We start from the raw sequence: 14,259 nt of genomic DNA, 5'->3' as shown, positions 1-14,259 counted from the left end.
AGTGAGGCAGAGCTGGATTTCTGGGAGATAGGCAGCTGGAACATCTGGTGACTGAGGATATCTGAAAACCATAGAAACAAAGGATTCTGGAATGAGATTTTGTAATGTTTATAGTTAATATAAGCACAATTATTTACAGCCAATTCTAGAAGACTGATTGTAGGTTATGGTATTTATTAATTTCTACCATGTGAATCCAAAATTCCTACCTTTCTTCTTTGGTCAAATATTAATTACAAGTTAATAGTAACTTACCAAATGGAAGTCATTATGCTGTGTTCATGTGATACAGTGATGAAAGAAAGAAGGCAGGCAAAATTCCTATCTTAAGAGTTTACATCTTACTGGGAAAGTCAGATCTTAACAGTTGATTCTTGAAATATAATTGTGAAAAGTACTTGGAAAGATTTCTTCTGGTCTTCATCTTAGGTCCCATGTTATCTAGTTTGGGATGTCAGTTCTCTCAAATCAAGTCCTAAAGCTTGGGCTTCTACTTTTGCACTCACTCCAAGTTCTACCATCTTGCTACCATCTTGTAAGGGCTGCTTTCTCCAAGGCTTTCTGCAACCTGCTGCTGCCCACATACTTACTAAACCTATTTCTTGCTCATATGCCTTGAGTAGCGGTTCTTCCATATCCCTCTTTAGCTACATGTCTGGACTTCTACTCCTGTATAGGATGTAATAGATCCTGGTAGCCCAACACTTGCACTGCAACAACTAGGAAAACCTAGATAAGTTACACAAATTACATTTTTTAATAAATTGGAGAAACATGGTTGCAATGAGGATGAAATGAATTGGAACTCCAGAGGGGAGGGACTCTCCAAAGTCAACTGCCAATCACCAGCTCTTATCTTTTCTGGGAATATTTGATTTGGGGACCATTGTGTGGCTTGGACTTGGCCCAGGCAGAGGGACACAGATGAGGGAAGGAAAAAGCAGCAATGCTTTTTGGCAGTCAAAAAGGGTTTGCAAAACATTTTGGAAATTTAAGGCACTCTAAATCCATAACAAGTTTTCCCCATGGGACAGCTTCTGAATTTGGGGGCTATGCAAAAGAGGTTGGGAAGCTGGACTGAAGGCTTCTCAAAGAATAAAAAGACTTCTAAAAGATAGATCCCATGATGCTTAAGAGATTAGAGGGAAAGAGCCTCCCTCAAATACATGATGGTCTTACCCTCAAAATATTTTCAAAATTTCTGAACCTGTAAAAAAAAAAAAAAAAAGAAAAATTCTGAAGCTGTGTGTGTGTGTGTGTGTGTGTGTGTGTGTGTGTGTGTGTGTTGAGGGGGTAGGTGGCAAGGTTGCTAAAGACTTAAGTTCAAAACCTCCAAAGGGTAGAAGCAAATCTATAATTTCTCAGGGCTAAGGAGACAGAGATCAGCCACACTGACAAGCCACAGCCCAGGAGGCCATACCTTAAGAACAAGAGCAAGTCACAGTTAGACTGAATCTTAGGAAAACTGAAACTGAACTTAACTCAAGCCTTGATTAGCTAAATTTTGTGGGGGGATTTGACTGGGCTAGACACAAGGAAGCCTTCTGGGTTGCTGGAAATGTGCTCTATCTTTAGCTGATTTATCCATATCTATATATCTATATTTGTGTTTTTTTTTATTTTATTTGTTTATTTGAGAGAGGGAGAAAGAGAACATGAGCAGGGGTGAGGGGCAGAGAGAGAAGCAGACTCTCCGCTGAGCAGGGAGCCCGATGCAGGGCTCGATCCCAGGACCCTGAGATCATGACCTGAACCAAAGGCAACTGCTTAACTGACTGAGCCACCCAGGTGTCCCTATAGATCTATATTTGTATGTATATCAATATCTCTATCTGTGTATTTGATGTCTGAATCCAGAGCTAGAGCTATATTTATAGCTAGATCTCTATCTGTATCTAATATTGTAGGCATTATTATGCCTGAGTTATACCTTAATTAAATAAGCAAGCAAGCAAACAAAAAAGCAACTGAATATATTAAATCTTGCCTCTGTGTATGGCTTCTTGTCCTACTACAATGAAAGGAATGGCAGAGGATGCCTTTAGTTGGAGAAGTCACTTGCTGATGCTAATCAGAGTTAAAGGCGTATTCTACCCAGCGGCAGAGACAGAGAATGGAAGGCATCTCTGTGTGGTATGATTTGTTCTCTCCCTCCCAGTTGCTGCTGCCGCAGAGCAGGGGATCCTGGTGAACACTAGCCTGTAGACTTCCCTAGCCCCAGCTAAGAAGGTGCCATAGTAAACTGGAAACTCAGGGGCCTTGGGGTCCACTGTTGCAGAGACGAACACAGTATTCTTGTGATAGTGCCTAAGGCACAAGCCCTTACCCCAGGGGCTCCCCTTGTCAAGGAAGGAGAAATGTGTGCTTCCGAGCACCCACAGAACTGGAGACCTTCAACCGACTGGGCATATTGATTCCTTTCATACACTGGGATATCCCTCTGAATAGATGACACAGGAGCAAGTCCATGGTCACATTTATATCATGCCTCTTCAACCCTGACCATTTCTAAAACGACTCCCTCCTTGATTTTTCCAGAACTGTCCTGTTTCTCTGACTTGTGCTAAAACCTCTCTCATGTCATTGAATCGTAAGAATACCAAACTTGAAAATGTCCAGCCAGCTTTTTTCTTTATAGACCAAAAGGCCAAGGGCTTGCCCAAGATCACATAGGGCCAGTCAGCTGCAGAGCGAGGACCAGAAAACCCAGGCCTCAGACTCCTAGACCAGGGCTCTCACTCTCTAGATTGTGTTCCCTGGACAATCTGGAAGTTTTTGTGTGGGAAGAGATTGGGGCAGTTTTTTCTCTTTTCTGCTTCATTTCTAAGCTGATATTGGCAGCTGTAATCAGAAATTTCAATTTGAAAAAAAAAAAAGAAATTTCAATTTGTTCTTTAATTTTTTTAGCGTGGTAGGTGGCCTGGTTTCTCATTAGGGAGTGAAGGCTGGTAAAATGTATTTCCAAAAGACACATGGAACAGACCACTCCATTGTGAATGCTTCCTTGGAAGAAAAAAAACGTTCTGAAGGTGAGCCCGCAGTATCCAGACAGGAAAGCAAAGCTGCTACACCCCAACTGAAAAGAGTTAATTCTCAGCTAACCAGACCACCAGACTCAAACTGCCTCAGCCAGTCACCGGGTTTTCCTCAGACCCCAAATTGGTGCCAACTGCATTTGCCTACATGTTGTTATAGCTCAGAGGAGCTGACTTGGGATTGATGGTCACTGAGTTAAGCCGAGTTGGGGTTTGAGGTGCAAAAATTCAGAGCCAGCAAGCCCATTTGTACCCCTCTACCCTCCCTCTTCTGTCCCGCTTCTATCCAACAACGGTGGTGGAGAGGGCAAATGCAGAGTCTGAAGTCCAGAAACAGAGTGTCTTCTCAAGGTCAGCCTTGAGAAGTTCATAGCCAGGGTGGGTCCTGAGCCCAGTTTTCTGGCTCCCATGCGGTGTTCACTAGGATTTTTCAAGATAGAAGATGAGCCCCTAGCCTGCTGTCCAAGATGGATCTTCTAGCAGCCTTATTTCTTCTCACTCTAGTCACACAGCAACTCCTTGCTCTTTGCCTTGTTCTTTGTCCTAACTCAACACAATGCTCCCTCTCCCAGGAAGTTTCGCTGGTCTTGGCTGGCTCAGGGCCCTCTTTTCTGGCTTTCAGGGTTCCTGTGCTTTCCTTTGTTATCACTATGATCATACTGGGGTGTCTCTGTCTCTTTCTATGTCTGTGGCTCCACCAAACCTGAGCACCTGCAGGGCTGTAATGGAGCCTAATTATTTCTATTTCAAAATGAGCCACCACCCTCACCAGGAGCTCGGTGCTCCAGAGACAGAAGCCAGAATGCAGCTTTCCCAATAGGCCTTGAGTGGCTGCTGAATCATACCGTCAGCATGAAGGGGTCATTAGCAAGTAGACAGTTTTAGTTTGACCATTTCTTACATAGATAAGGCACACAGCTCAGAAATGGGCTGTGGTGTGCCCAAGGTCGCACGGTAAGTGGGTGACAGAACCAGAACTAGACTATCAGCGGGGCTGGATTATCCCCTGAAGCCGGGGATCACTCAGCAAAAGCCCTAGCTGCCCTCCCTCCTGGGGCCACGGGACAGACCAACTAGTAAGACTTATTTGCTCACCCCGAAGGCACTGTTTTCACCCCTAAACCTCTGTTTTGTCAGAATGCATCTATGCAACAGATAAAGCATGTGCTTAGGCACCAGCTGGACAGGAGCACTGGAAAATGTTTTTGCAAAAATTTAGTAGCTGATGTTTTTGAAAAGCACTGATGTAGCATCATGCTAATAATCAGAAACTTTCTGGACTTCCTTACATTTATTTTATGGTTTAGATGAAGGGAGTTTATTTTGAATATGTATTACAGGGGTGTTTTTAGTGCTTAAGGACACCAAAGGTATTGTCAGGGGAAACTTCCTTGGTCAGGATGATCTATGAGCCACGAGTTACAGTGCTGGTGGGGGACAAAGGACAGAAAAACCAGTCACTAGAATGGTCAGCTGGATGCTGCACTTTACATACATCCTCTCCTTCATCATCCAGGCCTGCCAGGGAGTGGTTATGCCCCTTGAACAAAGGAGAAACTGAGGGTCCGTCCAAGGCCACGGCCGGTGAGGGGAGAGCAGAGGGTGTTCTGGAGCCAGGCTGCTGCAAGGGCCTGAGCCCCACCTGGCAATCAAGAGTGCTGGCTCCTGGACCAGTTCTGCCTCTCACGGGCTGTGACTTTGGGTTCCTGAGCCTCAGTTTTCCCACCTGTAAAAGAAGGCTTTGGAAGAGATGGTCTCCTCTGGCTCAGCTAGGGTTTTTTAGCACGTCCTCTGTGTTTGGCCCAGTGAGGGGTCAGGATGGCCGTCTCATGGCCCCAGCCCCTAAGGAGGGAGAGTGAGGGCCCTGTGGCGTGCTTGGTCCTTATGGTCACTGTGTCATCGCGCTTCACCACAACTCTTAAATCCACACCATCCTCCCACAATACTTCCACGATCCTGTGCCGTTCCCATAACCAAGGAGCAGGATACGTGTGCATGATAGCGTCTGGGCTCACTAACTGGAGCTAGAACGACCCAGGTTTCCATTCTGGCTTCACCACTTTCCACTTTCCCTCTGAACTGCAACTCCCTCATCTGTGACTCATAGTGTTACAGATGCCTCACTAAATATTTCCATTTCTTTCATGGTCATTGATCTTGCCTCTCTGTGAGAAACTCTCTCACAAAAGCATCAGCCTCTTGCCTGTGACTGCCCATCCCTGCCCGTCCTGTCAGGGTGTCTGGCCCAGGGCCACACAGCCCGGGGGTGCACACTGGGACCCTCACTATGGCTGTACACATCCCCGGCCTCTCTGAACCTGTCTGTCCACCCCAGCCTTTGCCAACTTCTGGAAAACTCCACCCCCGGCCCAGCTCACCTGCAAGCCTGATCCACCTTGGTGTCTTCAGTAGAATCACCACACTTGGCCCTGGGGGAAGAGCCAGGAAGGGGCTGGGCCATGGCCCATTAAACCCTGGAGTCAAGGCCGGCTGGGGCCCTCTCCCTTAAGTTGGTTCCCCTAAGGGGCCCCAACCCTCCAGCTGGGAACAACTTCCTAGGATGAGGTGGGGGACTTAGCCCTGGGCTTCGCAGGTAATGGAAACAGCGTCATTAACAACCCTCCTGGGTCCCAGAACTTTATCACCAACAGAAGAGTTTGATTCTTGTTTTCCCATCGGGCCCCACAACAGCCGGGGAGGACAGGCAGAGCCAGGATTGTCCCCACTATTTGACACTGAGGAAAAGATCTAGTGAAGGGAAGTGACTTGCCCAGGGTCACATGAGTGGCTGCTGGCCAAGCTTGGACCCAAGATTCCAGTTCCAGTTCAGCGGTTCAGCAGCACATCGACCAATGGCGGAGACCTCAGTTCTTTCCAGTGATGTCACCTTGGACAAATCCCTTAGCCTCACTGGGCCTTTAGGTCCTTGCCTGTGAAAAGGGTATAACAACACTGCCCATCCCACAGGCTCCTGGGAAGGTTTAGGTGCGAGCTCGTGTCTAGCGCACGGTGAACATTCAGGAAGTGAGAGCTGTTATTTTGATAAACCAAAATAGGAAAACCCTGTTGCACCCCTGGGACACACTGCCTCAGCTGTTCCATGAGGGACTTGCAAAGGTTCTGTGGGAAGAACGTGGGGAGAGGGGGTCTGCGCCCCAGCCTCAGGCAGGGCCCAAGCAGGATCATAGACCGGTTCGGACCTCAGTCTGTTAGATTCCTTCCTTTGGCTCCATAGCTCTCAATTTCTGACTCTGTCACTCTTTCATTGATCTGTATAAAATTTGAACAATTTTTAAAATTTCACAAGTAATAAATAGATCCCACTGTAAAATAGCTTAAGCAATATGGAGATTTATGGAGTAAAAGGTGAATGCTTTCTTCACACCAGCCCTTCCTCATAGTCCCCCTCCCCTCCCCAAAGGTAATGATTTGGTGTGTTCCTTCCAGACCTTTGCTAAGCATGCGTGTGTGTTGTGCATGGGGGGGAATGTTTTGTTTTTCCTTTAACGTAAATAAAGTCATTTTGTTCTTATGGCATCACTTATATTCCAACTTACTAAGTCTTGGAACCTTTCTGTCTGACATACTTTATTCTTTTTATCTGATATCTGGCATTTCATAGTATGGATATGACATAGATTATTTCATAATTTCCCTGCCAATGAACATCTAGGTTGTACACAATTATTGCTATTATGGACAATATTATAATTAATGTCCTTTTAACATGCATTTTGGGGATGGGTACCCAGATATTTCTCTCAGATAGATCCTTAGAAGTAGAACTCCTGGGCCAAGCAAGCAGTAAGTACATTTTATTTTATTTATTTTATTTTAAATCAATTAATTAACATATAGTGTATTATTAGTTTCAGAGGTAGAGTTTAGGGATTCATCCATTGCAGCAAGCACATTTTAAAATGGAATAGGGCGTGCATGCACAGGGACCATCCCAACTTCAAACCCAGAGACTTTGAGAACACAAAGCCCAGCAATGACTGAGATGACCTTGCAGGACCTGTGCCTGATGCTCTGCCCAGAACCAGGGGAAAAGCATTCATGAGCGATTCATTTCAGCCCACAGTAGAGACTTCCAGAATAGATGTCTGCTGACTGTAGATTTACAACTGCAGGATGTAGTTGGCATCCTGGGAATATTGGCAGCTTCTTGGGAAATCAAAAGAATGGTACAGCAGAGGCTGTAGCCCCTTCTGATCGAAGGAACTTCATGATGGGACTGAAGATGGTTTGGGAAATTTCTCTGAAGAACAAACCAGAACTTTTTGTGTTATCTCCTCCTCTCCAGATCTACTCCTTCCGACTGAAGGGAGGAATTTTGGTTTGGGATAAATCTGTAGATGTGGATCTTTGCTTCAGGACCACAAAGGTAAAAGCTGAAGGTTTTTCTAGGGGAGAAGATCTAACCACTCTCAAGTTAAAGGCAAAGAATACCGCAGAATCACTGGACTGTCAGGTGGATTCTTTTGTTCTGTTTTCTGTTGCTCAGACACGACAGACCTCCTTAATAAACGCCTGGAGCCATGATAGTGTTGAATGGTGACAGATGGTAGCTGCACGTGATGAGCACAGCATAACATCTAGACTTTGCTGAATCACTATGTTGTAACATTGTGCGTCAACTATACTTTAAAAAAAATTAAAAACCAGGTTTGTACATAAAAACAAAAAACAGGAAGGCCTCGGTGGCTCAGTCAGTTAAGTGTCAGACTCTTGCTTTTGGATGGGGTTGTAATCTCAGGGTCATGAGATCAAGCCCCACGTTGGGCTTTTTGTGCAGCGGGGAGTCTGCTTGGGATTCTGTCTCTCCCTCTCCCTCTGCCCCTCCCCGCTCTCACACTCTCTCTCTCTAAAAATAAATAAATACATCTTTAAAAAAACAAAAAAAAAAACCCCAAACCTCCAAAACCAGCTTTTGGCAGCATGAGAAGGACTAAAGTCTTTTTGGGATGTGTCCGATGAAACGAAAAGACTGGGTTATTGGTGGGAAGAGCTCACATAGAGCGCAACAGTCATTTGAACTACAGTAGGTCGGAGAAAACAAACAGAAACCATGACTTAGATTCCTTTCAAATTTCTAATTTTATTTTGTTTTACCTCCAAAAGTGAGCCAAAATAGGAGAGCTAAACTGTTGGCTGAGATCTCTTTGTAAAAAGCCAACACTTAAAGACTTCCTAGTATAACATTAGGGGATAAAGTATGATTTACTTCGTTACCTCTGAGAATAAAAATGTTCTCAGGCTTCTAGGAAATGACTGGCAGTTCGATAGCCATGGGAGTAACAAATAATCCTCAGAACTTGTTTTAAACCTGTTTAATTATTCAATGACAGCTTCGCACTAATACATACGTTCCTGAAAGCCGACCAGTCTAAAAGTCAGCCACGCAGCAACACCCTTGCCCCAGTAACCACACGGCCACCACTAAAGGCAAACCATTCCCTCAACAGCAGCACCGCTGAAGGTGCACCAACCCCTCCCCTCCACATTGTCCACAGCCCTGTGTGAGATCAGCTCCCCGGGTCGCTTAGAACCATACACTGGAGCATTCCCAATGCTTAAGCTGGTGGTAAGTTCAGCCTTCTGTTTTCAGGTGTGGTGTGGTGGTCTCTTCCTTTGACATTTTGCATTTATGTCTCTGCAGTTCAGTCGTAATGTTCCCTCTTTCACTTTTGATTTTAGTAATTGGGGGTATTTTCTCATTTTTTCTTAGTCAATCTACCTAAATGTTCGTCAGTCTTGTTGATGTATTGAAGACCCAGTTTTCATTTTGTCTATTTTTCCCATTCTCTTTTTATTTCCATTCTAATCTTTATTGTTATTTCATGCCTACTGCTTGCTTTGAGTTGAGTTTGCTTTTATTTTATTTTTTTTAAAAGATTTTATTTATTTGACAGAGAGAGACACACCGAGAGAGAGAACACAAGCAGGGGGAGTGGGAGAGGGAGAAGCAGGCTTCTCGCAGAGCAGGGAGCCCAATGAGGGGCTCCATCCCAGGACCCTGGGATCATGACCTGAGCCGAAAGCAGACGCTTAACGGCTAAGCCACCCAGGCGCCCCAAGTTTGCTTTTAAAGAAAAATTATGAAAGTATAATTTCTTAAAGTAAAAATTAGATTATTAATACATAAATTAATAAATAATAACATCAGATGATTAATTTGAGATTTTTCTTCTTTTTTTCATATAAGCATTTACAGTTCTGCATTCCCTCAAAGCACTTGTTTTAGCTGCATCCTGTGATTTTGGGTATGTTTCTACAAGATATTTTCTGATTTTCCTTGTGATTTCTTTTTTGACCCATTGATTTTTTAGAGGTGTGCTATTTAATTTCCACATATTTGAGGAAGCAGCATTCAGTGATAGAGTTTTTATTATTTTAAAGATGTGTAGAATAGAAAAATGGGCAGGTTATTTAAAATACATATGGCTTGGAACCAAAATATCTAGTTTAGTAATAATGGTGGCTTCAAAAGTGGAACTAGACAAGGTTGTGTGGATGATTCTGGGAATATATTTGGAGAATACATAAGAGGAGGATAAAAGAAATTAAAGTGAACCACGCTGTTTGAAATATAAACAGAAAGCACAAAATAAGAATTTAGCATACTATAAGCATCTTACTTAGCATCAAGAATATAAGATTGGGGTGCCTGGGTGGCCCAGTCGGTTAAGCGTCTGCATGATCTCAGGGTCCTGGGATTGAGCCCTGCATCTGGCTCTCTGCTCAGCGGGGAGCCTGCTTCTTCCTCTCCCTCCACTGCTCCCCTGTTTGTGCTCATTCTCTCTCTCTCTGTCAATAAAATCTTTTTTTAAAAAAAGGAATATAAGAAATTAATGCAGAGGAAATGGTATTACCATAAATATCGTTCTTGTAATGGAATCATAATCTCATGACTACATAAGTATTTCACTATGTGTAAGTGATAAGTGGAGCCAGCTTTAGAGCTCAACATTGTAACTGAGTTTAGAAGGGTTTTAAAGTAGCTTTTGACATTTTAGAATTCATTTTTTTAGTGTTTTTTCTTCCTTCCTCTCCCAATAACACTGAGAGATAAAATACACCACATAGTAGGCTCATGATATATGTTCTTGATATATAAATGACCTTATGTCATTTAGCAGATTTTATTTTCTTGACAAGAAGCATAGGTAGCCACTTGTGAGGACAGATAAATGATCAGATTTTTAAAAAAAAATCAGATCATTGCTGCCTGAAAACCGGTTGGCTTATGCAATTATCCTAATGCTTGGTTAAAAAAAGAAATCTCCACTGGGAAGAATCAGTAACACTGGGTCATCAGTCCCACATACCCTGACTCAAGATGAGCCCTGCACCTTTAGGGAGAAGTGAGATGGATTTTAAGAAAGTATTTTCCTGATGTAGGTGTACATTATCTGAGCTTAACGTACGAGCGCTCCACAGACCTTAATTCTGGCAGGCAGTCATCCCATATATGGCCCTGGTTTGTTGCCTCATCTCCTCTTCCAGATGACTTTTCCCCTCCTCAATCCACCAATATCTCTTCCTGTTGTCACTCCAGCCAATCAGGAGAGGAGTGCACAGAGTCCCATCCCGCACCCACCCACCTGCGGGCATCCGTGCCTGCATTCATTCTGTCTTCCCACCTATTCCCATGGACGAACTCTTTGTGCTCCTACGTAAAGCTGGTCACTCCAGCGATGGCCACCTCCCTCTCCCACCACCACTTTTTTTTTTTGCTTGAACAAAAACTGAATCTCTATCAACTGCTGATTGAATTTTCAAAATCAAGGAGCAGAACAGTCTTATAGTATGCTACCATTTCTCTAAGAAAGAGATAATATAGCCATATTTATATGTTATACATATGTGTGTAAGTATATGGACTTGCTTATATTAAACATGGAAAGAAAAACCAAAAAAATGAATAAAAACAGTTTTTGTAAAGGGCATGCAACAGGCGGAGGGAGCAGAAATGGAGATGAGAATTCACTAAAAATGCTTTGTTTCATAATTTTGACTTAAAATTGTTATCATTGTGACTTTAAAAGACGCTCATTGCTATTTGCTGAAATTCTCACTCTCTGCTAATGCCCTTGCTTAAAGTCCCATCGCATGCTGCATCTTTATTACAATTTGCTAAGAAAGATTTTCTTTCCTTTAACATATGCCACAAGAATGTCACGGCCTGCGCCATTCACTTTTCTGAGAGTGGTTTTCCTTCCTGCCTTTTTGGGGGGCGTTGTAGTTCTGCCCACACCAGACCCTTTTTTGACATGCGGGATTCCTGAAGAATGAGTGGCAGTCTTTTGGGTTTGCTTAAGCATGAACTCCACTTCTTGTCCAAGCTAAAAATCACACCCCATGACAGGTAGCGACAGGGATGCCATCCCACATTCTGGTCAGCTCTAGAATGAAACCTCTCTTTCTCTGATGGGAGCAGCTTGGGGCTTCTGTTCAATCAGTCCACATCCGCCATGCCATTAACTCCATGAGGACTCCCAAACAAGCAGTAGCAGGTACCATAGGTTAAAAATATTTATGGGAGACATTTTTGTCTTGGATTAAATACCATCCTCTATGCTCCCCCCATCCCCTGTGTTTCCCTCTGATGTGGCACCTACCACACTGTGTTGTTCCTGCCCGAGTCCGTCTTCCTCACTAGACTGTAAGCAAATTGAGGGCAGCGACTGTCCCAATCTCTCCCTCTGTGTCTCTAGCTTCTACCACATGGTCTAGCACTTCCCAAAGGCTAATTAAAGTCTTCTTAAGTGAATGGAAAAACAGAGAAAATTATATTCAGCAGCTCGATGCTTATTCTGAAGATGAAAACCACCACAAGACATCCCACCCACGGAAAGACTTGGACCGAACATTGAGAACTAGCATTGCAGCCTCTGCCCGATGGAATGATGCCTTGTAAGAGTTTATTATAAAATAGAGTATTCACATGGAGCCAAAATGTATAAAGTCTATATATACAGTTTAATTGTAAAGTGAATACCGTGTCACCACCATTCAGGGGAGAATGAAACTGACAACTCCTCATAAAGCCCTTGGTGCCCCTCTTTGACTCACAACCCTCTCCCTCTCTTACAGAAATAACCCTGATTTTCCATTTTAATAATAAATATACCTTCTCTTTTCTTCAGTGTATGACATCTGTATGCAGTGATCAAAAATGTAGTTTAGCTTTGCCTGTCTTTAAACTTTATATAACTGGAATCATATTATATATATCCTTTTGAGTCATGATTCTTTTGCTCAACACTAGATTCTTCCACTCAACACTAGATTCTTTCATCTATTCATGTGAGATTACTCATGTTGTGTGTATATGTAATTCCTTCATATTTTATTGGCATACAGTGCTACATCTTATGAACATTTTACAAGTTAGAGAAATGCAGCTATGCCAGATAATACAGTATGTGTATATTCAACATTATAAGATAGTGATAAAGTGTTTTCCAAAGTGGTTGTGCCAATAAACACTCCCACTATCAGTATACGAGTGCTCCATCAACCTGCATGCTCGCCAACTTGGGTATTGGTAGACTTTGACATTTTAGCCAGTCTGATGTGTTTCTAGTGGTAAGTATTCATTGTTGTAACTTGCACCTCTCCTGTTACTACTAGGTTGAGCATGTTTTCTTAGATTTATTGAACATTTGCTTGTGAAGTATTTTGCTAATTTTTCTAATGACTTGACTATTTTAAAAAAATTGACCTGGGGCGCCTGAGTGGCTCAGTCGGTTAAGCATCTGCCTTCGGCTCAGGTCATGATCCCAGGGTCCTGGGATCAAGCCCTGCATCAGGCTCCCTGCTCAGTGGGAAGCCTGCTTCTCCCTCTCCCACTCCCCCTGCTTGTGTTCCCTCTCTCGCTATCTATCTGTCGAATAAATAAATAAAATCTTTTTTAAAAAATGAGAAAAATAAAAATAAAAAATTGACCCAAAGTAATTCTCTATATATTCTGGATGAATCCTGAGTCCTTTAGTTGGTTATATGCATTGCAAATAATTTTCTGTTCTGTAGCTTAGCATTCCACTCTCTTCCTGGTGTCTTTTGATGAACAGAAATTCTACATTTTAAAGCAGTCAAATTTATCTTTTGTTTTTTCTAGGCGTAGAGCTTTTAAAAAATCTTGCTTCAGAAATATCTCCCCATCCCAAGATGAGGACTGCAGTCTCCTATATCGTTTTATAGTTTTGCCTTTCATATTTAGGTATTTAATGAGATTGCTTTTTGTGTTTGCTTAAGATAAGAGACAAATTTCATTTGTTGACATATGGATACCTGATAGTACTAATACCATTTATTATATTTCCATCTATACACTGATCTGCAATGTCATTTCCTTCATATATCAACTGTTCATATATTTAAGGGTCTGATTCTGGGCTCTCTTGTTCCATTGATCTATATGTCTATTCATGTCTTAATAACTAACCTTTCTGTGTTCTCATCTTTATTACTATTTTAGCCTTATGTTAAAAATTCTATTTGATACTTTTATGAGACTGACACACTGCCCACTGAGCTAAGAAGGCAAGAATTTTGACACTTTTAAGCAGATAATCTTTCTATTTTATCTGACATTTTCCTTTCCACAGAAGGGTTGATTTTATAACCAAGTCTATCATTAATGGAAATGGAAGACTCAACGGTATATTTTGGGCCCTACTCTAGGTCATTCTTCCCTTCAAGAAACTTTTTTGATGGCATTCTCTGTTTTTAGCACACTGGTATCCTGGAAGCAGAATTAGCAACATCTAAGGATCAGGGGTCCTCAGAATGCCCTGGGTCCCAGGGACATACCTTACTGGTGATGGCTGCTTTGACATCCTTGTACCTCAGCGTGTAGATGAGAGGGTTGAGGACAGGGGTGAGGACAGCATACACCACATTGCCCATGATGTGAAAGTCGAGGGGCAGGTCAGCCCTATAGGCCACATAGGCTATGGCAATGGATGAGTAGTAGGTGCCAATCACCAGGAGGTGGGAGCCGCAGGTGGAGAAGGCTTTTGAGCATCCTTCTTGGGAGCTGATGTGAAGCATTGAAGCCAGGATGTGGGCATAGGAGAGAAGCACCAGGAGAAGGGGCAGGAAGGATACCACCATGGCGATGCAGAAGCCCATGAAGGTCTGGGGCGTGGTGTCAGAGCAGGAGGCCTGGACCACAGCCAAGTGGTCACAGAAGCAGTGAGAGCTGTGAGCAGTG

The 14,259-nt window shown here is 43.1% G+C and overlaps 1 protein-coding gene across 1 annotated transcript; it reads right to left on the bottom strand.

Moving 5' to 3' along the window:
• Positions 1–10,797: 10,797 nt before the first annotated feature.
• On the bottom strand, positions 10,798–14,243 carry LOC116629281 (olfactory receptor 2AT4-like; the record flags this gene model as incomplete). Its single annotated transcript, XM_032399587.1, has 2 exons — positions 10,798–10,859; positions 13,862–14,243. Coding segments are annotated over 2 exons (444 nt in total), but the record flags the coding sequence as incomplete, so codon positions are not given.
• Between the last annotated feature and the right edge of the window lie 16 nt (positions 14,244–14,259).

This window comes from Phoca vitulina, unplaced genomic scaffold (assembly GCF_004348235.1).
Source record: "Phoca vitulina isolate PV1807 unplaced genomic scaffold, GSC_HSeal_1.0 scaffold541, whole genome shotgun sequence".
Taxonomy (NCBI): domain Eukaryota; kingdom Metazoa; phylum Chordata; class Mammalia; order Carnivora; family Phocidae; genus Phoca; species Phoca vitulina.
The sequence above is the reverse complement of the archived record's forward strand: the minus strand, read 5'-3'. Positions and strand labels throughout refer to the sequence as shown.